The sequence below is a fragment of the Vitis vinifera genome, chromosome 11 (assembly GCF_030704535.1).
Source record: "Vitis vinifera cultivar Pinot Noir 40024 chromosome 11, ASM3070453v1".
In the NCBI taxonomy this organism is placed as follows: Eukaryota; Viridiplantae; Streptophyta; class Magnoliopsida; order Vitales; family Vitaceae; genus Vitis; species Vitis vinifera.
In genome coordinates this window covers 3,961,532-3,984,365 of record NC_081815.1, presented here as the reverse complement: position 1 = coordinate 3,984,365, position 22,834 = coordinate 3,961,532, and the positions used below count along the sequence as shown (strand labels likewise).

The 22,834-nt window shown below is 36.5% G+C and overlaps 3 protein-coding genes across 5 annotated transcripts; 1 reads left to right on the top strand and 2 right to left on the bottom strand.

Moving 5' to 3' along the window:
* The first annotated feature begins 584 nt into the window (after positions 1-584).
* LOC100261048 (uncharacterized) lies at positions 585-10,446 on the top strand. The gene is made up of 7 exons (XM_002284957.3): positions 585-866; positions 1,064-1,199; positions 4,941-5,022; positions 5,469-5,644; positions 9,145-9,282; positions 9,371-9,510; positions 9,724-10,446. Exons 1-7 carry the CDS (start codon positions 749-751, stop codon positions 9,978-9,980), a joined length of 1,047 nt encoding a protein of 348 aa, XP_002284993.1. The 5' UTR covers positions 585-748; the 3' UTR covers positions 9,981-10,446.
* Positions 10,447-11,090: 644 nt separating this feature from the next.
* LOC100266256 (3-ketoacyl-CoA synthase 11-like) lies at positions 11,091-14,288 on the bottom strand. The gene is made up of 2 exons (XM_002284950.5): positions 13,548-14,288; positions 11,091-12,968 (listed from the first exon to the last, which is right to left on the bottom strand). Exon 2 carries the CDS (start codon positions 12,960-12,962, stop codon positions 11,427-11,429), a length of 1,536 nt encoding a protein of 511 aa, XP_002284986.1. The 5' UTR covers positions 12,963-12,968; positions 13,548-14,288; the 3' UTR covers positions 11,091-11,426.
* A 667-nt stretch (positions 14,289-14,955) lies between these two features.
* LOC100264696 (uncharacterized) lies at positions 14,956-19,610 on the bottom strand. Of its 3 annotated transcripts, none has more exons than XM_002284948.5 (8): positions 18,996-19,610; positions 18,234-18,371; positions 18,075-18,143; positions 17,898-17,969; positions 17,287-17,369; positions 17,074-17,205; positions 16,680-16,893; positions 14,956-15,211 (listed from the first exon to the last, which is right to left on the bottom strand). In XM_002284948.5, the coding sequence occupies exons 1-8, from the start codon at positions 19,413-19,415 to the stop codon at positions 15,167-15,169; spliced, it is 1,173 nt and encodes a 390-aa protein (XP_002284984.1). In that variant the 5' UTR covers positions 19,416-19,610; the 3' UTR covers positions 14,956-15,166. The 3 variants fall into 3 exon arrangements, with proteins under 3 accessions (XP_002284984.1, XP_010656393.1, XP_059596509.1); XM_010658091.3 differs by having other exon boundaries at positions 14,956-15,201; positions 18,996-19,553; XM_059740526.1 differs by lacking the exon at positions 14,956-15,211 and having other exon boundaries at positions 16,111-16,893; positions 18,996-19,554.
* Positions 19,611-22,834: the final 3,224 nt, after the last annotated feature.

Sequence of the window (22,834 nt, the reverse complement as noted above, 5' to 3'; positions counted from 1 at the left end):
TTAAATGTCTTTCAATATTTGTATTATTTTCATGTAAGTTTTGAAAGAAAATATTATTTTTACAAAAAAAGATGGAGAGATTTTTTTGCCAAAAGTGGATAATTTTTTAGACTAAAATATACGGAATGATAGGTTTATAAATTTAGGATTATTTCATCATTTTAATCAAATAGTCCCACCATTTAGCCCTCTCTTAAGGGTCTCACCTCCCAAAATTTCTCACGACTTAAAAGCCTAGCAAGCCATTTTTAGCCCATGATGATTTTTTTAAGATTATTTAATTAAAAAGATCATTGAAAACTCAGTTTTAAAAATTTAACCCTCTATAATTTTTTAACAATATTTTGACTAAAATGCCTTTATTCTTTTTTTATGACAATAATAATTTTTTTTAAAATCTTATATGTAAATATTTGAAATAATTAAAAAATTTATATAAAAAACATGAGTTATTGTTTTTTTAATGAATATGTAAATAACAATTCCATTTAGAAGCCCACCATCAATGGGCTACACTAGGCCAATAAGTTACGTTTGTACGGCCCAGTACCATGGCAAATGACGAAACAATCCACTAGTAATCCCCGTGTACACCAAAGACCAAAGCCCCCCCTACCTCTGTTGACGTTGATTGTCTGTAGATATAGCGAAATTAGGGTTTTTAAATCTTGATTTGTTGTACTCTTTTGCATATTGTGCAAACGTTTTCTGTTAGTTGGTTTTGGGAATTCTAGAATTTTCTAGAAACATGGAGAAGAAAAGGGTGGCTGTTCCTCTCGTGTGCCACGGCCATTCCCGACCGGTTGTGGATTTGTTTTACAGTCCCATCACCCCAGATGGGTTCTTTCTTATCAGCGCCAGCAAGGGTATGTGTGCATTTCTTATCAATGTCAATTTTCTATGTGAAGGGAAAAATTGTGAAATTTGATATGTATTTGCCTCATTTTTTGTTTACGAATTGATGGCTTTGGTTGATTGTTTTGTTGATATTGGAGTCAAATTATTGCTGGATTATATTACATTGCTCTTTATTGGGTATGCGATGTTCATTTATGATGTTCAGATTCTAGCCCCATGCTTAGAAATGGAGAGACTGGAGATTGGATTGGAACATTTGAAGGACACAAGGGTGCAGTATGGAGTTGCTGCTTGGATACGAATGCTTTACGTGCTGCATCTGGCTCAGCGGACTTCACTGCGTATGCATCTAAAACCCATTTTAGTAATTTATTTAATGCATTTGCATACTTTATATTATCCTGGGATGACTTGCTGGAAGATCTTCTCATAGGGGTTAAGAGAAAAAAACAGGTGTGGTATCAGGAAAGAAATCTGCATTTTGCCTTTTTTGAGAGGCATCAGGAATGAAATCTGTATGGAATGTGAATGTATTGGGAGCTGTTGAGAATTGTGTGGAGAACTTTATAATATGCTTATTTCTTATGGAGATTGTTTTCAAACTGTATGTCTCATTGTTTATGAAAATGCCTAATTTTTCCATGTTTATGTATTCTTTTTCTTAGTTTGTTCATTTTAGGTCTCTCCTTAGAAATCTCATGTCTCTCTCAGCCTTTTTGATCCTCTTCCAATTAGCAGGATGTTTGATAATGAATCTGTGGTAATTTTACAGATTGGAATCTGCTAGAGCTTGAACAGAACAGATATTGTGTCATGCAAGATTAAAATTATAAGGACTGCACTAATATTTTATAGTGGCTCAAAGCAGCAACGTAGCTCAAATCTCTGTTTATTTCAATTAAGTTGAGGGGCTAAATGGGTGTATGCAATTTTCCTGCTTCATTTCAGATTTCTTTTTCTTTTATGAGGTTTTGATTGTGGTCATAGCATGTATGCTTCCCATATATTTGGATTGAACCCTCTTTAGAATCTTGTTGCACAGCTGGTTTATCTGGAAAAGAAATTCAGACATGTTTAAGAAAGAGATGTTACTTAAGCAGTCTTGTGCTTGTGCTCTGGCTCCTGCTTTGTCTGTTTTCTACTTCATATGAAAATTTTGATTATCTCATTTGTCATAGGTTTATGGCTGTGTTTCCTTATTAATTTCTCATATGTTGTGTTTCCTTGTCCCAAGTTAGCAATTTATGAGATTGGCTCCTTGTAGATAAGCCTAAATGCTACTTTTCTGGTTTTAATCCTGTAGGAAGGTGATGTAGAGGATTGTAAGGACTTTAGACCCATTAGTCTGGTTGGAGATGTGTATAAGCTGCTGGAACCGGAAGTTTTTCCAATACACTTAGGAAAGTGGTCTCTAATACCCAATTTGCCTCTGTGGAGGGCAGGCAAATGAAGCCACTGAGATGTGTTGTTGTGCAAGTTGTACAATAAGAAAGTCTATGACCACATGAGCTGGAACTTCCTTCTATTAGTGATGGCAAGGATGGAATTTGGCTTGAGTAGGATTGATTAAATAAGTTTTGCATTTCGTCCATGAGGCTTTCAGTACTTGTACATGAGACTTCAATAGGATTTTTTTTGCATGTGAGGGGATTGAGGTAGGGTGACCCTTTGTTGGCACCTCAATATGCCTTTATTGCACTCCTCTCATCTGTGGAGCTAATCAGGAGGTAGTTTTGTATTTGAGGTGAATTCTTCTTTGGTTTGAGGTCATTTCAGGCTGGAATATTAGCTTGGGGAAAAGTAGTAGGGAAGGTTCCCTAGAGGCAGCCTTTGGCACCAATCTTGGGTTGTGGTGTGGGAGAATTACCATCCACTTACTTAGGCCTCCTTCTTGGTGCTTTGTATAAATCTACAGCAGTTTAGGATGCAGTGGAAGAGAGGTTCAGAAAAAGACTTGCCTTGTGGAAGGGTCCGCCTTTGTCTAAGGGTGGGAGGTTAATCCTTGTTAATCGCACACTTTCTAGCTTGCCTATTTATCATATTTATACTATTTCAAGAGTGGTGAGTTTGAGATTAGAAAAGGGTTTTTTTGTTTGTTTGTAGGCTGGTGACTTGGATAAAAAGCCTCATCTAGTGAATTTAGCTATTCTCTCTATGGAGAAATTTGAATTATGAGATTACAATATGGACACAACTCTGTGAAGTTACAGATAAGATACGGGGATTGGGCATTAGAAAGCTTTCGCTCATCAAGAAGGCTCTTCTTTGGAAGTGGTATTGGAGGTTTGTGAAAGTGCAGAACAACTTGTAGAGGAAAGTCATCTCAGGAACATTTGGTGAGGAGGTGGGGGGATGGTATTCTAGAGTTGGTAGAGATAGGTTTGGGTGGAAATCAAGAGTAGTTGGTAGTTCTTCCAAGCTAGGATTTTCTTAGCAATGGAAGGTGGGGGGAAGTTAGGTTCTAGTATGATGTATGTTGGAGGGATTTTCAATTGAACACCTACTTTCCTGAGTTGTTTACCTTAGTAATCTCTAAGGAGGCTTGGGGTGCAGATGTTTGGGTAGAGTTGGAGGGATCTAGGCATTGGAATCCTTGTTTTGTGAGGCATTTGCAGGAATAGGATGGGGAGAGTATGGTCTGGTTCCTTGATCAGATATAGAAGGTAGCTGTGACGAAGAATACAGAGGATGGGTGATCTCGGAGCACCAAGGATGGGGTGTTTTTTGTTAACACTGTTTATTAGCCTGTGGTCTCAACTGGAGGACAGGATCCCCCTAGGTAATTTGGGGAAATGCAACTTCCTTACAAGTGGGTTTCTTTGCTTGGGAAGTAGATTGGGGGACCAATAGATGAGAAGAGGATGACCATTAGTGAATTGCTGTTGCTTGTGTAAGAGTGAGGAAGAGTCAGACCATCACATCCAGCTCCATTGTAGTCTTGCTTGTGCTCTTTGGTATTTCTTGCTTTCTTTGTGGGCTTTCTTAAGTTCTTCCTTGGTCAGTCAAAAGAGGTTTTTATTAGGATGGTAGGACAAATTTGCTGGAAAGAATCAGAAAAAAGTTCAGAGAACAACTCCCTTTTTCTTGTTTTGGACTATTTGGAGGGAGCAACATGGGAGATCATTGGAAGACTTGGAACAGCTGGTTAAAGCTTTAAAAGAGTCATTACTTTATCCTCTTTTCTCGTGGTCAAAGAGGTCTTTGGATGCAGATCGTATGTTTTTGGCAGGTTTCATTGATCATTTTTGTCCTTACTAAGACTTCCATCATTGCTTTGTTGGTCTCCTATGAGTGCTCTTTATATGATTTTGATGTATGTGTGCTGTGCGCTCATTTGATTGGAGCTTCTTTTAATAAACTTTTTCTTGCCTACCAAAAAATTCTGGCTATGGAACTTACATCAGAATTTCCGTACTCTGGGTGATAAACTCATTAGAAGTGTGGGTAATGATAGTGGTATTCTTTTCCCAGCTTATAAAGGTCTGCTTCATCTATGTTAGAGTCATTTTTTGGCGAATGCTAAAAACATGTAATCAGTACCCACTTTCTCTCCCTGTTCCCTTTTTTCTGCTGAGGTGAATAAACTGCTGTTTTCAACCAGACTTTTCAAAACTGAGCTTCTTTGAGTAATTCATAATTTACTAGGTTCTTTTATATTTATAAAAAGCTTTATCCTTACCATTCCCTCATCCCCACTACCAAAAACACCATTTTACAGTTAATATTGTATACAACTGAGCTGGTGGTCTTCGGAGTTGGTTTGTTTGCCTACTAGGTGAATCTCTCTTTCTGAAAAGATGGATTATGGGGGATTATTTAGTTGAAATGCATGTAGTATTGCATCATGTGTTCTATTTTCTAAATGTTTTTTCCTTACTGTTAAAACTTGGTGTATGTGTGTTCCTCATTATGTGTTTTTTCCCCATTTTTGGTTGGGTATGAGGGTGAATTTTTTTGGGGGTGGTGGTGATGGTGGTTGGATTTGGTATTGGGTGGTGTTCATTAACATTTCAGAATGAACAAGTGGCATTTCATTGATTACCAATAGAGTTTGCTAACATTTCACATTTTTGTGCATGTAGGAAAATATGGGATGCTTTAACAGGGGATGAATTGCACTCATTTGAACACAAGCACATTGTTCGAGCTTGTGCTTTTTCAGAGGTAGACCTTTGGATACATACATACATATATATCTATCTATCTATCTATCTATCTATCTATATAATATATATGAAAATATAAAGAGAAAGGAGGAGGAATTAAGAACTTTAATATTAATCTACAGCACGTCACTAATTGCATTTCAACTATCTGAAGCATTCACCAAGTCAAATTTCTTGGAGTCTATCTCTATTTGATGTCCCAAGCCCCATGCTACATGCAATTTATCAAGTGTATATTTAGTGTTCATGCTATGATCCCCATAGTTCTGTCCATTGTTGCTGGTATCATTGTTTTTTAGGTGTAATGTTAATAACTTTTGCAGAAAAAGGATCATGCTGCATCTTCTTTCCTCATTACACTTTAAAAGGAAAAAAAAAAAAATTCCTTTTCCTCATTATTGCTTATTTGTGCTAATGGACCAATTTTTATTAATCTGGATACAGGATACACACTCTCTGCTTACTGGAGGAGTTGAGAAAATTCTTCGTATATTTGACTTGAATCGCCCAGATGCACCTCCTAGAGAAGTGGATAATTCTCCTGGTTCAGTCAGAACTGTTGCATGGCTCCATAGTGATCAAACAATATTAAGTTCGTGTACAGATATTGGGGGTGTAAGGTAGCATTTCTTATGAAATCACATGCTTTTACAGCTACAGTTGTCTTATGATTTCTTCATTTTATTTTTTAATATGAACTTTGTATGACTTGTTAGTGACCATTTAACATGGATTTTTGTCTGTGAGGCTTTCTAGTCATAAATTGAAACCATAATCAAACTATCCCATATATCCTGAATTCAAATAGCTTGACAATGTTTCCCATTTAATATGTCTTTTCTTTGGCAAGGGATAGAACTATTCTTTTTATGGATATTTCTGTAGGCAAGTTTGTTTCTTCCTTTCTGGATTCAAATTCTGTTTGAACTCTTGCCCTCCAATATTGAGCTTTCTCTCCATAACTGCTTTCTCGGTTAGGTATCAATTACTGGAAATTGTATTTAAGAGGATTGTTGCTGTATATGTTGCATGTATGTGTGTGGATCCTAGGATTACTGGAATATTTACAGCCTGTAAAATTTCACAGAAATATGTGACATTGTAATGGGATAATGAGTTGGAATAATTGATTAATCACAATTAGGAAGCAAAGTCAACTTAATCCCAAGTCCCAACTACTTGGTGCTGGCTGTTATTGTGGAGTATCTTGGTTTAATTAGATAACGTAATATATTTCTGAGATCTTAAGATGTGAACTGCAAATGCAGTGCTATTGTCCAAAAGGCTTTATATTTCTGGAGAAATGAAAACAATATCAATGAGAAGTTATCTAGTGAAAATGTGCACGTAGTAGAGATTAAATGATATAGAAGAAGGTAACAAAAACTGGGGGTTGACTAGTGAGAGAGTTGTTGGCTGCAATTTGAACAATTAAGTGTGGGTTAAACTTCATGGCTTTTTAATATTCAAAAGTAGTAAGATGTTGTTGATAGTTTTTTTTGGCCTTTGGTGCCTTGTATATATCTAGTATGCTTCTGTGCACCTTACATTACGTGCTTTTAAAACAATTGCTTTTTCCTATCAAAGAAAAATGAAAGTGTTGTTCCTTGTATACATTGTGTATACCTTTGCATACTCTACGTTAGGCATTTTTAATACAACTGCCTTTTACCTATCAAAAAAAAAAAAAGAAAAAAGAAAAAGAAAAATACTGTTGATAGTGGGTTCCTGCACTTCATGCTGAAAAGGTCGAGATGATGGAGAAAAGAGAGAAGAAGAAGATGAGGAGAGTTTAGTGAACCCCCTTTCATGTGTATGTGGGGAAAAGGGAAACCTTTTTCTCTTGAGGATGAGAATTTTCATGGACAAGAACAAATGCATGGGGTTGCCAGTAGGATGGAAACCATGCCCCTATGGATAATCTTGGTTGTAATAATAATCTTTGCTGAAAATTCACATTTTTGTTCTACTGAAATTTTGAAACTGGTTCATGTGGACGGGTCTTTTTTTGCTTTCAGTTTTGCAAAAAATGGGTTTTGGGGGTAAATGGATTGGGTGGATATGGTGGTGTATTTCCACGGCCAGATTCTCTGTTTTCATGAATAGTACTCCCTCTGATTTTTTCCCAAGTTCTAGAGGGCTGCGTCAAGGGGATCCTCTTTTGCCTTATTTATTTGTAATTGCAATGGAGGCTTTGAGTTGTCTTTTGAAGTGCACGATTGGGGATGGTTTTTTATCAGGTTGTTAGGTGAATGGTAGATTTGGAGCAGTAGTGCAAGTTTCTCCTTAGTCTTCATTGATGACATTTTGGTTTTTTGTAAGGCCTCGCAGGATCAAATAACTTATTTATGTTGGTTACTTATGTGGTTTGAGGCCATTTCAAGGTTGAGGATTAATTTGGAGAAAAGTGAGTTAATTTTGGTTGGATGGGTAGAGAATGTTGAGGATTAATTTAAAGAATGTTTAAACCAACGGGAGTTTGGGATGGAGTAGAAGAGTGGTTTCGTAAAAGGTTGTTTATGTGGAAGCGACAATATATTTCCAAAGAAGGGAGGGTAACTTTGCCTCGGAGTACTTTATCTTGTTTGTCTATTTATTTTATGTTTTTGTTCTGTATGCCTCGGGTTGTTTGATTGAGGTTAAAACGGATTAAGAGGAACTTTCTTTGGGGTGGTGGGGCTTTGGAGCGTAAACCTCATCTTGTTAAATGAGCGATTGTTTGTCATGCTAGGAGGAAAGGGGGCTTCAGGGTTAAAGTGGAGTTGGCATTTTGTGGTGGAGATAGGGGCCTTTGGAACTCAAGAGGGGGGTGGGTAACTCAGGAGGTCAAAGAGGGGTATGGGGTTGGGTTGTGGAAATCAATAAGGAAGGATTAGGATATTGTGAAATTTAGGTGTTCCTTTGTGGTGGGTAATGGGTGGAGGGTACTTTTTTTGAAGGATAGGTGGTGCGGGGATAACCTTCTGTGTGTGTTGTATCCTTCACTTTTTGCTTTGTTGATCTCTAAGGATGCATGGGTGGTGAATGTTTGGAATTCTTCCGTTGAAAGAGAGGGGGGGGGGGGGGGGGGGGGGGGGGTTGGAATTCTTGTTTCTTTAGATCTTTTAATGATTGGGAGGTGGATTGTGTGGCGAGATTTCTAACTTGTTTATAGGGGCAACGAGTTTGTCAAGATATGGATGTTCTTTGTTATGGACAGTGACAAAAAGTGGCAAGTTTGTAGTTAAGTCTTTTTATCATGTTTTGGAACCAGATTTGATTGGATCTTTTCCAATGAATGGAATTTGGATTTTGTGGGTCCGACCAAAAGTTAGTTTTTTTGCCTAGGAGGCAGTGTGGGGTAAAGTTCTAACTTTGGATCAATTGTAGAGATGAGGTTGGTCTTTGGCAAATTGATGTTTTCTGTGTCTTCGACATGCAGAATCTATTGATCACTTGCTGCTCCATTGTGAAAAGACAAGGGTTTTATGGGAGCTGATATTTGTACTTTTTGGGGTGTTTTGGGTGCTTTCTTCGTTAGTTAAAGATACATTGCTGGGTTGGCATGGTTCTTTTGTGGGTACAAAGCGAAGGAAGGTTTGGCAAGCAATCCCTTTGTGTTTGTTTTGAATGGTGTGGAAGACCAGGAACAATATTGCTTTCTGTAATGAGGTTTTTTCTATTCAAAAGCTGAAAAGGGAGTCTGTTTGTTTTTTGTGGTCTGAAGCTAAGGTGTTTGTCGATGAATACCCACTGACTTTAGTCAGAATTTTTGAATGGTTGGGTACGGGTTGAGTTTGTTCTAGTTCTTTTTGTAGTCTTGTGGTTGAGCCTTGGTGGCGAAGGGCAGTTTATTCTCTTGTATACTTGGGGTCGTTTTCTGGTGGTTCTTTTCTTTAATTTAATTTAATTATTTATTTATAAAAAAACGAAGTTTTGAAACTGGTTTGCTACTATTTTAATTCTTATGCTCTGTCTAAGCCATTTTTCTAAGGATGCTTGGATGCCTGTAATTATCAGATCTCATTCTTTTTTAAAACACATGCATTAAAAAAGTTGCATGTTGAATTTCCTTGGGGTTTGCATAATGGGTCAATGATAGTTTGAAGCTTTATTAATATGTTACTGGTGATTTGTACAGATTATGGGACGTAAGAAGTGGTAAAATAGTCCAGACACTTGAGACTAACTCTTCTGTAACCAGTGCTGAAGTGAGTCAAGATGGCCGTTATATCATAACTGCTGATGGGTCCAGTGTTAAATTTTGGGATGCTAATCAGTAAGTTAAAAGCAATATAGAGCATTTTCTCTTTCCAGAATTAATGCATGTGTTTATATATTGCTTTTTGTTTTTTTTCCCCTTCCAGTTTTGGGTTGGTGAAAAGCTACAAGATGCCTTGTACTGTAGAATCAGCATCATTGGAACCAAAAAATGGGGATAAGTTCATTGCTGGGGGAGAAGATATGTGGATTCGCTTATTTGATTTTCATACTGGGGAAGAGATCGGTAAGTGCAGCTTAATAATGAAAGGAAAAAAATTAGAAAAAATCTTTGGGCAGGCATAAATGCTCAAATTCGTTTTATTGAGGCAACCTGCCACATTCTTGAATATATATATATGCTTAGGGTAGATCACATAATCTATCTGGTTCCAAGAACATGCTCGTTTATTTGATTTTCAAGTGTATGTTTCATATTAATTTCAATATTTGGGTGCAGCATGCAACAAAGGTCACCATGGTCCTGTTCATTGTGTACGTTTCTCACCTGGAGGAGAATCATATGCCTCTGGATCTGAGGATGGAACCATTAGAATTTGGCAGACAGGCCCTCTGACACATGATAACAATGAGATGTTCAGGGCAAATGGATTGACTGGAAAAGTGAAGGTGGCTGCAGAAGAGGTTTCATGCAAGATCGAGGGTTTTCACATTGCAGATGAAGGGAAAGCTGGAGAGGAGGCAGGGACTGCATGAGGGTTGCTAATTATGTTTCCCCTTGCTTTGCCTATAGCATAATGCTGTCTTTTCTTGGACAATTACTCCATTACAGAGAAATAGACCATCAGATTTTGTATACAATTTCTAATGACCTAGAGCCTGGAGGGTGACATTCAGATCAACAGTGTTGGATGAGGACTCAGCTCAATTTGAATTCCCATCCTGGACGGTTTCTTAATTCTCCATTGAGCAACCTTGATAATCTGATTTTGTGAAATTTCGAATTACCGTTTGCATTGAGTGCACTACCCTGTCTGAAAGCAGCCCTCTTCCAAATAATTTATTTGATTATAGACAATGTTATGTACTTAAAGTCTCTTTAATTTTTTTTGGAACATGTCACATGTCTTCTGACTTAGCATTGTTTTATATGTATTCTACCCTGTATTGAAAATTTAATTCTATGCTAGTTCACTGCATCAGCTGGCAGAAGATTGTTAGATCCTATAGTCTCATAGCTCCATCATAGGTGGTTGATATGTCACTTTGCAACAATGCACAGCCTAATGTTCTCCCCTGAAGTAGCATAATATCAGTCTCACCACAGGGTAGGCCCATGTGTTCCATAGGGGCATAGCTGGCTCATGGCTGTGGCCCTTGGGTGCAGCCTGGCTTAATAATGTAATTCCCAAAAGTAGTATGTGATGCCAGCAGGTGATTCCACTTGAATTGCTCCAGCTGCTCCACATGCACATGCTTCTCAAGGATTCAATATGAAGCAGTAAATATTCCATGTTAAGAAAAAGTTGGCAGACACAAGTTCTTTACAAATTTTATTTGAACAGAAGTTATTTAATGAACTTCCCTGAGATGACAAAAAATCATGATCCCTGTATGGCATGCATCGCCTTGCCTGCCTCTTGTTCTCATCCATCAATTTGATGTTGTTAATCTCCTTAATGTCCTCACCATTAGGAAACAGGGGTGGACTAATGAGGCAGTGCTGAAATAATAATAGGAATAAATTAATAAATAAAATCTCAAAATAGTTTATCCGTGATGTTCTGGGTGATTATAATGCAAGGAAGCAAAAATAGTGTCCCAGTGTAAGTAGCAAAATGATCCCAACGACAGAGGCAGGAGAAATGCAAAACACCGTTCCAAAAGAATATCACTAGACAAATAGTTCAAATTCCAAATTGAATCACATTAATCCCTAGTAACGAAGACAGAACCTCACAGCAATTACTAAAACTCTTCGATGCAAATAATCCATCTCCCCAACAAGAAGCTATCTTCCATCTGCTTCAAGACCACAATTGAAAGAAAAGCAAAAGGCTAACAACCACCCTCCTCATGGTGGCCAAAACACAGTCCAATCCGAAAAATAGAAAGAATCAAAGATTTTACCATTCAAATGTCTTGCCCACATCTCGAATTACAGCTGCAAAAGAATGGGGAACAAAAATACCATTTCTGGCTTTAGAGGGCTGATACCTTTGGAACATTCACTGGAAACATGTCAATTTCATCCATCCATGGGTTCTTCTCCTGTGCTGGGTTTATGGTCCTTAAAGCCTTCCACACTGCACTATTGCACTTGAACCCAGATCCAAATGCTATCTGCCATGTTCTATCCCCCTTCTTAATTCTGCCCTTGGCTTCAGTATAGGCTAATTCGTACCAAAGAGAACTGCTCGAGGTGTTGCCAAATCGATAAAGTGTCATCCTTGATGGCTCCATATGCCAGTCAGAGAGGTGCAAGTTCTTCTCTAATTCATCCAGAACAGCTCTTCCCCCAGCATGAATGCAGAAGTGCTCAAAAGCTAGTTTGAAATCTGGAATATAAGGCTTGAGTTTCATCTTGAAAAGTTTCCTCCCAATTAATGTAGCAAAGAAGAGCAACTGTTCAGACATTGGCAGAACAAGAGGGCCTAAGGTAGTGATGTTGGTCTTTAAAGCATCGCCTGCAACTCCCATAAGATCCTTAGACAAAGAAACACCAACCTTTCCTTCGGCATCTTCTTCTTGGGTAACACAGGCAAAGCACTTATCATCAGCACCCTTGTGGGTTCGGACAGTATGCACCAATCGGTATTTAGACCTTCTTCTGTCAGAGCTTTTATTTGAAAGCAGCACAGCAGCTCCTCCCATCCTGAATAAACAATTGGAAACAAGCATGGACCTCTGGTTCCCAAAATACCAGTTCAAAGTGATGTTCTCCATGCTGATAACCAATGCATAAGAGTTGGGATGGACCTGAAGAAGGTCTTTAGCGAGATCGATTGAGATTAAACCAGCACTGCAACCCATCCCACCCAAATTATAGCTAATTATATTACCTCTAAGCTTGTAATGGTTGATGACCATAGCAGAAAGGGATGGAGTTGGATTGAACAAGCTACAATTCACGACCAGAATTCCAATGTCTTTAGGCTTCAAAGATGTCTTTGCAAAAAGCTGATCGAGGGCACCAAACATTACAGTCGCGGCTTCTTTTCTAGCTTCTTGCATTGATGGGTTTGGAGGGATATTGAGAACAGCCTCAGGAAGGTAAGTTGACTCCCCAAGGCCAGATTTCTCAAGGATCTTCCGCTGGAACTCAAGGCTCGATTCTGTAAATGAACCAGTCATCTGAGACTGATCCATAAAAATCTTCCTCGTGCATTTCCGAGATTCTTCAGGCTTGTAGCAGGCAAAATCCACAAGATACACTGGGCGAGGACGCGTGAGAAAGTAAAGGGTCGAGAGGAAAACAAGAAGAGTTGAACAAAGAATCACGGAGATGAGGTTGAATCGAAGATGGTCCCAAAGATCATGTAGATCTTGGAGAGAAAATGTCGAGAGCTGAGCGGCAATTACAACGACAAGAGGGGAAAGAAAGAGGTACATTCCATGGGTGATCAAGTAATGGTAACCAAGCTTTACGTACTTCAATTTAACAGACTTTTTGAAATCAGGGAGATTTCGTGATGATGATGGTGAGATCAATGGCGTGTCTACCTTCGCTTCTGACATTTTCCCCTGTCAAAAATTAAAGGCTTGGGTGAGATTAAATGCTAAGAAACAACACTGGAGTTTATTATTGAAAATGGCAGCAGATGTAAGATAGATATGTACTTGTCAACGTAAGGCTCTGAAAACCTAGTTTTCTCCGATTTAAGGTTGCAGACTATTTATGATAGGAAAGATACAGGAAATAGATTAAGGCAACCCAGGTCCAGAAAACCTCAAACATACAGTATGACCAAAAGGATAAAGAAACCTATTTTTCCCATTTCAATCCCTTCAAAATCTTTGTTGTAATCCTTCATAGATCAAACCAACTAAATAAAACCAACAGATCTAAATTCCCATCAACAGCAACACGTTTTTAATACATTCAAAAATTAATTATGGAAAAATACCGACAATATAATCAAATCCATCTCGAAATTCAAACCAGAAACAGATCTTTCGTAGACGAAAAGAAATCAATTGCAGATAAACAACAAACCCAAATCAAAATCCGCCCAAAAAACTAGCCATTTCTCAAGCGCTTGAAAGAAACCATAAACAGAAACAAAAAACCAAGACGGCAAAACCCAGATCGAAAACACCAACCTCTAACGCCACAACCCTCCACCGATCGTTCCAAAGTTCAATCGCGCCGGAGGAGCCAAAGAGAAGGAACGAGACGCAGAGAGCACTATAAATATATCTATAGATAGAAACACAAAAAAAGGGGAACCACAATAAACCAAATTTTCAATTGCGAGTGCCCCGAAGTGGGAATATATTTATATAAATATGAAGAGAAGAAAATGCGAAGCCATGGATTGTAACAGCAAAGACAACGCGTTTGAAGGGGAGAGATTGGGGTTGGCGCCTACTGGCTTTGAAACTTCATTGGAGGTTGACTGTGTGGACTGTACAGCGTGTCCTTTTCTGCGTGGCGGCTTTCTGTTTTGCCATTATAAACGGTCCTGATTGTATTCCTCCTCCTTTTGGCTTCTTTCAGGGAACTTCGTGTCTTGGCGACACCTTTCACGTGTAGTGAAGAAATTTTCTATCTACGATCTCTCGTCCGCCACATGGACACGCTCTCTGCTCAATGTTTGCGTAGATGCTCCGCAAATTTAGGATTATATCTTTGCTTATATCTTAAAAGTATTTAGTATGGAAAAGGTTTATCTTTTGAACTCGTTTTCCATGGAGTATCTTCTTCTTAATTCGATTTTGAGAGTTTGGATTATTAGTTTTTTGAATGGTTGGCATCGAAATGTGGGGTTCTAGAATTCAGACGAAAACTTGGCTGCTTGTGCAATTTGAATTCTAACTCTTGCAATTCAAGTTATCTACTTTACACTCTTGTGTTGTCTGTTCATGTTTGTGTCTTTTATTTGGTTTTAGAATCCAAAGAGTGAATGAAAAATTACTTTTTTGAGGGTCCCCTTTCCTTTTTTGAAAGAAGGTTCTGTGCCAACCAGCTGGGTATCCTGAGTAGTGAAGTGAAAGACATGGCTCTTTTCCGATCTTCTCTTTGTTCCAAATGAAATGAAAATGCAGGACTATCAAAGTCGTTTATTCAGAATTCTTTCACTGAACTTTTGTTCATTGTACGTCTAGCAAATTCCAAATGTCATAACTCGTAGGTGGCCTTAACTGGTGATGATAAAATATAAATAGGCATTGCTTTCTGGACTTATACAAGAGTTTGCAATAGCATTTCTGCTGAATTCATGGGAAGATTCCTGTGAAAAACATTTAGTTAGGCCGATACCGAGACGTGTCCAAGTGGAGCTCTTCTTGAACACAAAGAACAGAAAGACGAGCTTCCAACAGTCTTTTCAGTCTAAACTGGTTGGCAATCAACTATTAGAGCATTAATATGGCTTGATTCAAGAATAGTTGACTGGCTTCATACAATGAAAGCGGAGCATTTTAAAGTTCTGTTATTAAGATTTTCCTCTTCATTATTGGTAGAAATCAGACAGCAACTACCAAGGGGCACAGCAGGGATGTGTGAAAAAAAAAAGCGAAGTAGAGAACCATTTTAAACTTCGGTTAAGGTTCATTACAATTTTCTGTAATCTCTTGGATGAATAGATGAGCTTTCAAAAAATTATGAGGTTCTATATTTCATTACATTCCAACCAGACAAACTTTGCTCATAACTTCCAAGGAGTCAAGTCTGTCCAACAGCTATTGATGCTAGCCAAAGAGAGACTTTATTCAATGCACTAGTCCAGTGAAAACTCCTCCAGCCATATGAGTACTTCATTCCGCTTCAATGCAATTAACAACAAAGTAAATATTCAGTGACTAAAATGAAAATAATTAAAAGGTAAGGCAAAGAATGTGGATTAGCAATAGGGAAGAATAGTTTAAGCAGGGGCTTTCACAACATCATAGCAGTCATCAATATATATATGGTCATTCACTTCATTTGAGGGGTGGCTAGGTGTGCTTGCTATCACACTGAGTTCCATATACGGCTAAATTTCATAGGTAAAAAAATTGATGTCCTTAAATTGTATCAATACCTTTAAGCTCATATTTGGTACAAGAAGATGAAGAGTGGTCCACTCTTTCATTTGAGTGGTGGGTAGGTGTGCTTGGTTGGTACCAACATGAGCTCTATATACAGCTAAATTTCGTATGTAAAAAAATCAATGTGCTTAAATGGTACCAATGCCTTTAAGGCCATGTTTGATACGGGGTATAAAAAGTGGAAATAGACATGTCATTCCTTTTCACATCTATTCCTATGCTTGGACAACTTAAAATAACAATAGGAATGGAACAAAAAAATGATTCTACTAGGAATGAAATCCTACTCATTCCACTCATAAGTGGGATTTTAATTAATTTTTAATAGGCGACATTTTGATTCATTTGGTATTGGAAATGATATAAAACATCTTAAAATTACTATTTTACCTCTACATTTCTATTAGGTTTTTATAGTTAATTTTTATTCATTAAGTAAATATTTTTTTTTAATCTTATTATTTAGTTAGGAAAAAAAACTTCGGAATGATGCTTTCTAAAATAAAAATAAAAATTTATTTTCAAATATGTATAAAAGTATTATTATCAATTTTTTTTTCCATTCATATTTTCATTATTACCAAACATTGAAATGGAAACAAATAATCATTCCATTCTTATATTGCTAAGCGCATCCAAATAGAAGAATTGGAATCATTAAATTCATTCATCTTCAAGGATCCCACATATCAAACATGCCCTTAGTGATACTGATATATGAACCACCATATGAGACTGAGACATAGCCAAATCAAATTTTGTCACATAAGGAGTCTAGTCTGAATGACCACAACCTTTGCTTTTTTAAAAAGGATTTTCTTACTACTCTGTTTGGTTACCAAGAGGTGAAGGAAAAAGAGGAAGAGCTAGAATTTCGCTGCTACAACCCCACTCATTGTTCCCAAAGTTTTTTTTCTTCACCCATGTCTTTTTATCAAAGAAAAGGATTGCACAAGGTTTTCTAATTTAAAGTTCTATTCAAACATGGTTCCAAGTTAATCTAGCTTTAATGGCTAATCTCAAACCAAGGTTGCAATCTGTAGAAACCTAGTTTTGCAGGTAGTTTTGCTTCTTTGTTCTATGTCTGTGTCTATATTAGCTAAAGGGTTGACCATATATCCTGAGGGGAAAAAGAAAGGAAAAAAACACCAAGTTAGAGAAACAGTGGAAGGCATTGGGATAATTGAGAATCATATAACATACCATTATAGAACTCCATGTTCGGCCTGGATCGTTGTAGCGAGCAAGCAAACAACCCATTTTAGGTTTAAGACCATCTCTAATAAGATTAGAGCGGAGTGTTTTCTCTTTCTCTTGAACGATATCGTCCATAGGTTTTCCACTGAACTTTGACACTGCAGCAATGCCTCCTTCCACCTTCCTCAAGCTAATGGCTTCTTGGTTGGGATCTGGTAGACTGATCAACATATATACTTATTGCTTAATTGTTCACACTATGCAAGTTCTCAAGTGGTTTTATTGCTTTCTGCCATTATTAATTTCTCAGCTGGAGTCAGTTGTGTGTTTAATTTGAAATTGAAGAATTTATGTTCAGCAATATCAGTTTCAGTATATTTGGACTCGAAAAGAGCCTCACCTGCTCATCTCTTTCTCTAGAGGAAGAACTATTTGGATGGATACTTTGGACTTGTCAGCATCAAATGCTTGAGTGAAGACAGGGGTGGTCATTGGAATCTTTTCCATTGTTGAGTTCTTTCCAAAAATATATCTAAACAGATTGAATCTCTCAAAACCATCTGAGGGAAAAACAAAAGAGACACAACAGAATTGGATTCAGAAGAATGCTCACCCAGCAACATCATTAAAGCCAGTTGATCCTGACAACTTGTCTCCATCAGTTTCCACAACTATAAATGGGCTGTACTTTCTTACCTGTTGTTTCATTTGAGAATATGATCAAGTTCATACACAATTCATTAACTAATGAATTTGAAAGAAAATACTAGTAGGATGAATTATTATCCAGTAGTCACAATAGCTATTGCCAAAATAAACAAAAAGGGAAACATTTCTATGAACTCAGAGTCCAATATCCTACACTTAGGTAGATGGAGAAAGATTGTAAGATTCAGCCTCAGTTGTCATCTTTTAATAGCTTGAAAGTCAAATACCCTGGTCTTCTTTAATATCTGTTCCGAGTGTTCGTCTGGATGGCTGGGAATCAGTTTTTGTGCTAAATAATTGAGTCAATTAGACTCAGTATAAAAATTTAAGAACAGAAAGGTGGTGATCATATAGGAGTATGATCATGAAAAAGCCTGTAAATCTTATAGAAACAAATAAGATGGTTTTTGTTTCCCTGTGTCATTCAGACAGGCTCCTGAAGAATTGGACAATTTTTGCTCTGGAAGCAGATTGGTACAGAGGGAAAAAAAAAAAAAAAAACCAAACCAAACCAACCTCATAATCTGCAGTCCTTTTCAGTATCTGATATTTGGGTGTTTCTAGGTCTGGAGTCTTGTAAATCCGCAACTGCAGAGAATTACAATCTACATATAAGAGGGATCACTTGCATTGAGTACACATAATTTTGACAATTTAATGACATTTTTTTTTTCGAAAATATGAAACTAGTACCTGCTTTATTACATCCAATAATCCTTCTAGAGAAAAATAGTCATTTTTCTGTAGAGAATCCCAAAAGTCCTGCAGACAAAAGAATGAAGTTACTAGTATTGTTATTTAATGCCTGTTCCATCTTTAGTTCCTTCTTGTGGCAGGACAACTGGACCTTACCAAATGGCTGCAAAACTTTCCAGTGGCTGGGTTGACACCCATAATAGAGGTTCCTGTGAACACCAATTCTGGTTTCCATGGCAGAAGAATGAAACTCATTACCATAGTCCACCTTGTAGTTATTTCATAGGGCCCTGTCTATAGCAACTCAAGCAGTCAAGAAACTATCCAAAAGAAATTAAGTTCATTAAAAATAAAAATTATACAAATGAAATACCTATGTTCCATCATAAATGGAAACAGAACTAGAAACCAAGAGAAAGGAGTAAGAAAGAGCACAAACTCCACTGGTCTTATGCTTATTTTCTTTTCCTTTTTCTTTTGTCCTTACAATTTAACATGAAACAGATTCCTCTTGGGCAATCAAAATTTCTTTACTACCAAATAGAAATGGTTAGATTGATCCTTTCCGACGACAAATTGAATCATTTAACAGGTAGGAAACCGATGCAAAAGCACATGAAATGACAAAATTTACCCAAAAAATCTCAATAGGAACATGAGAATCAATGATCATATAAAAACAATAACACACGAAAGAAATAAAATACACAACCCAATACGCAAAATCACACTTATTTCAGCAAATGCAAAACAATGCTGTGACAGAAATACACCAAATGGTTTCTCTAATTATACAAAATATAGAGATGTCTGAAATACTGATATAAGCCCTTCATTTGGGGTATTGAAAACCATCCCATTTGGTGAATACACAAATTGGTTCATCTTCTTAAGAGCTCTAACTGTAAAGAACTATACCTGTTTCACCCAATGCAACTGAAAATGTGGCCGAAAGAGATTCTTCAAGAGGCCTATGTTGAAGAGATACCCACCAATGCTGTCATGCTTAGTGATTGGGTCCCGGAACTTCACCTGATCGTCATACGCCGTTCGATCAATTCCTTGGTCGTCAAAGAGATGAGGGAGATCATCGTACAAGAAATTCACCAACTGTTTCATGTCAATCGTTGATGTTGGCTGGCTTTGATCTACTATGCTTAGTCTAAGTGCCCACTTCAAATGTGTCTGTGTTCTAACGGCTAGGCTTCTGTTATTTCCGACATATTTGGGTGGCGGGAGAGAAATTCCGGAGGGTTTGGCGGTGGTAAGTCGGCGGAAACAGACGGTCCGGCCTTGGGGTGGCCGGGAAATCTGGTGGCACAAGTGGGTGCTGGCCATGTGTGGGAGTGGCGGTCTTTTGGTGCACTGTACATAGGCCTTGCTGGGATCGGCTGGGAATACCGGATACCATATAAACCTTAGCCAGAAGGCGATTGGTTTACATTGGTTGAAGCTGCAAGGGGAAACTCAAAATTTTAGTGGCCCAAACAACTTCAGCCACTCAATTTCTTTCTAGTGGGTAAATGAGAAGGTCATTCACTGCAAACTTTTAAAAAAATAAAAAGAAATTTTTTTTGCCATGATGATCTCCTATAAATCTTAATTTACGGTTAACGATATGAAGACAAGAGTATTGGAAAGACTTCCTATTTACCGATAAATATACATAGCATAAAAGACAAGATATGAAAAGTTATTGCAAAGCTATATGTAAACATAAGTACTAGAAACTATATGTAAACATAGGTACTAGAAACTAACCAAAAAGTGTATAGCCGTGTTTCAAATAGAAACACAAATCAGTTTAAGGTGTTGCTCGAGTAATGTCTTAGATGAAATTATCACCATTTTTTTTATTTTTTTATTTTATGATGCTCTAAGCTTGGGGTTCCATCCTAAATGTCAATTTTGGTATGATGTGTGAGAAATTGTAGACGAGGCCAAAGGCATTAACACAACTTATTGATTATAAAGCTAATATTTGGTTTGAAACTAGCCTAAGTACTAAAAAGTATTGATAACTTGACGGTAGAGTTGTCCAATGGGTCGTATAGTCCATTTTGGCCTATGGCCCGATATACCAAAAGGTTGAGATGGGTCAACACAACCCAATTATTGTAGTGAGTTGTGCTAAGCCTAAGGAGACATCCCATCATGCCATCGTGCCAACTTGTCATACTGACTCATCATGTCGGCCTGTCGTACTAGCCTACTTGATCATTTCAAATATCACTTTTTACTTTTATTATTTATTACATATCAAATGTCTATAATACTCTTCTTAACAACTATATAACATTAGTTTGAAGGGTAAAAAAGTAAATCAATAGTTATTTTTATTTATTTTTTCATGTCAAATGTCTATATTACTCCTCCCAACAATGACTAGTTTAAAAGATACATAAATAAATCATTCACTATTAATATTTTTTTTTATATAAAATATCTATGATACCCCTCTCATCAACTATATAATTTTCACATTTTTTTTCTCCATATTTTTTCATGTAATTTGTTGAAATATTGAATAAAATATATTTTTTTATATTTCATTTCCTTTTATATTCCATTATTTTAAATTTATTGTTATTTTGATTAAAAAAAAAAACAAATTCAAGTGTAATTTTTTTTTTACTATTTTTAAAAACAAAAAATTAACATTTCTACAAATTTTACAATTACAAATTCTATAAATATAAACATAAAAAATAAAAAGTATAATTATTAGATGTGTATAAAAAATAAAAATTATAATTATTAGAAGTGGTTTAATAATAATAAGAAATTTCATTTAATAATGAAAAAAAATTAAGACAAAATAACTTAAAAATTTAAATTAAAAATTTTAATAAAGTGAATGGCCCATGAGTCATGGGCATTAAGTATAGCACAACACGATTGACCCACAAACTTATGGGTTATATTAGGCTACCTATTTGGTTTGCATGAGTCAACTCGATCAAACACGATTTTTAAGTAAGTCATACTAGTCCAACATGTTGGCCTGTAATGACCCACTAAACATTGGGTCTTACTAGCCTAACATGACCCATTGGATAACTCTACTTGATGGTAGAGAGAAGCATTGATACAAAGGATCCATCACTTAATCGAAAGGATTCTATTGAAGAGAGTGATTTAGAAACTTCCTTTACATATTTCATATTGGCTTTGATGAAGAGATTACAAATATGTTTCCTTGTTGAATGGCTTCGACACCAAGGAAATGGTGGAGTGGACCTAGATCCTTAAGAGAAAATGGCCAACTGATGTGATAAATTGCTGAACTGATAGAGTTGAATTAATGGCGACAATCATATCAGCAAAGTACATTAACAAAAAAATGATCAACATGCCATGATGGTAGATGAAGAGGGAGGGAGGCCGTAGATTTAGGATTTACAAACCTTGAGAGATGAAAAACCTATGGAATTCATTATATTAGGATTAGGGAACTTAAGGGAGATTGTAAATTGCATTTTTGAATTTACAAATATGATGAGAATGTTGATCATCAATGAAACTTGAATGCTGAGTCATATAAGCATCATCTTCAATGTGGCCTTAAAGAAACATGTCGTTGATATCAATTTGGCATAGAGACTAGTCATGGGTGACAACAAAAGTGAAAATAAGTCAAATTGTTATAGGTTTGATGACCAAGCCCAAGGTGGCATGAAAGTCCATTCAAGAAGTTGATGGTGATAACATCATTGGAGGTCTACTTTTTTTTTTCACAAGTGTAGGAGAATCGACTAGGGTCATAGAGTTCTATAATATGGTTTTGTTGGTCATTATTTCTAGGAAGTTAAAGAGAGCAACTTGATGGGGGATAGTGGCTCATTCAAGCAGGAGGTTATAATACTCTATAAATGTAGGGAGGTATTCAAAAGACTTCTTGATTGTATATTTTATTTGCATGTATATGTACATCAAGTAAGAGACAAAATACGAAAAGCTATTGCAAGACTCTAAATAATCATAGGAATCAGAAAATTGTATTGTTAAGTTTTCAAATAAAAATACAAATTAGATTCCAATGATTAAGGTGTTGACAGAGTATTCTTCATTTTTTAAATGACAAAGTATATGAGAAGAAATCATATCAAATGCATGGATATACCAAAATCAAAGTCATCTCTTCAATTCAATGAAAAAGTTCAAAGGAGACAACTTGATCTTGAAGTCATTTTTGGCCTTTTCCTTCTTCAATTCTAATTTCTCATCCATCCTCCATAAAAAAACCTCAATTAAAAACTCACATCCTTTATCAAAATTGAATTTTACTATTAAAAATTTCAATGAAATTGAAAATCCTCCAAACAAAATTGACTTTTAAGGATACAATTTGTATTGCGTCAAGTGGTCGATCTCATGGTAAAAAAATTGTTGTAAATTTGTCAAAAATCTAATAAATGAAAAACCACATTCTCTTAAAAGATGAATTTTCAAATTAATGCAGTTCAAGTTAATATAGATTGTAAAAGCTCTTTATCATCATTTTTGAATTATTACAAGAAAGCAAAAAAAGCAAATAAAAAAGAAAAGGAAAACAACAAAGAATAAAGTCAACTTGAGAAATTAAACTCCAAACCCAAACATATCATGTATAGGAAAACTTATGTCATCATTTACAAGTAGTTTCGTCATCTAACCAAGTCAACCTATGAAATAGTATCTAACATTTTATTAAGTCATTTATAAGAATTTTGGGTCTAATTGGGATTTAGGCAAATAAAATATAAATTTTGGACATA

Excerpts from the sequence above, each read along its gene's own strand:
- LOC100261048 (XM_002284957.3), top strand. The coding sequence starts at position 749 with ATGGAGAAGAAAAGGGTGGCTGTTCCTCTCGTGTGCCACGGCCATTCC. Across the intron at positions 1,200-4,940 it reads GGCTCAGCGGACTTCACTGC|GAAAATATGGGATGCTTTAA; the intron begins GTATGCATCTAA and ends TTGTGCATGTAG. Across the intron at positions 5,645-9,144 it reads ACAGATATTGGGGGTGTAAG|ATTATGGGACGTAAGAAGTG; the intron begins GTAGCATTTCTT and ends TGATTTGTACAG.
- LOC100266256 (XM_002284950.5), bottom strand. The coding sequence starts at position 12,962 with ATGTCAGAAGCGAAGGTAGACACGCCATTGATCTCACCATCATCATCA.
- LOC100264696 (XM_059740526.1), bottom strand. The coding sequence starts at position 19,415 with ATGGCCAGCACCCACTTGTGCCACCAGATTTCCCGGCCACCCCAAGGC. Across the intron at positions 17,370-17,897 it reads AAAGGACTGCAGATTATGAG|GTAAGAAAGTACAGCCCATT; the intron begins GTTGGTTTGGTT and ends ATGAAACAACAG. Across the intron at positions 17,206-17,286 it reads GGCTTTAATGATGTTGCTGG|ATATATTTTTGGAAAGAACT; the intron begins GTGAGCATTCTT and ends CAATCTGTTTAG.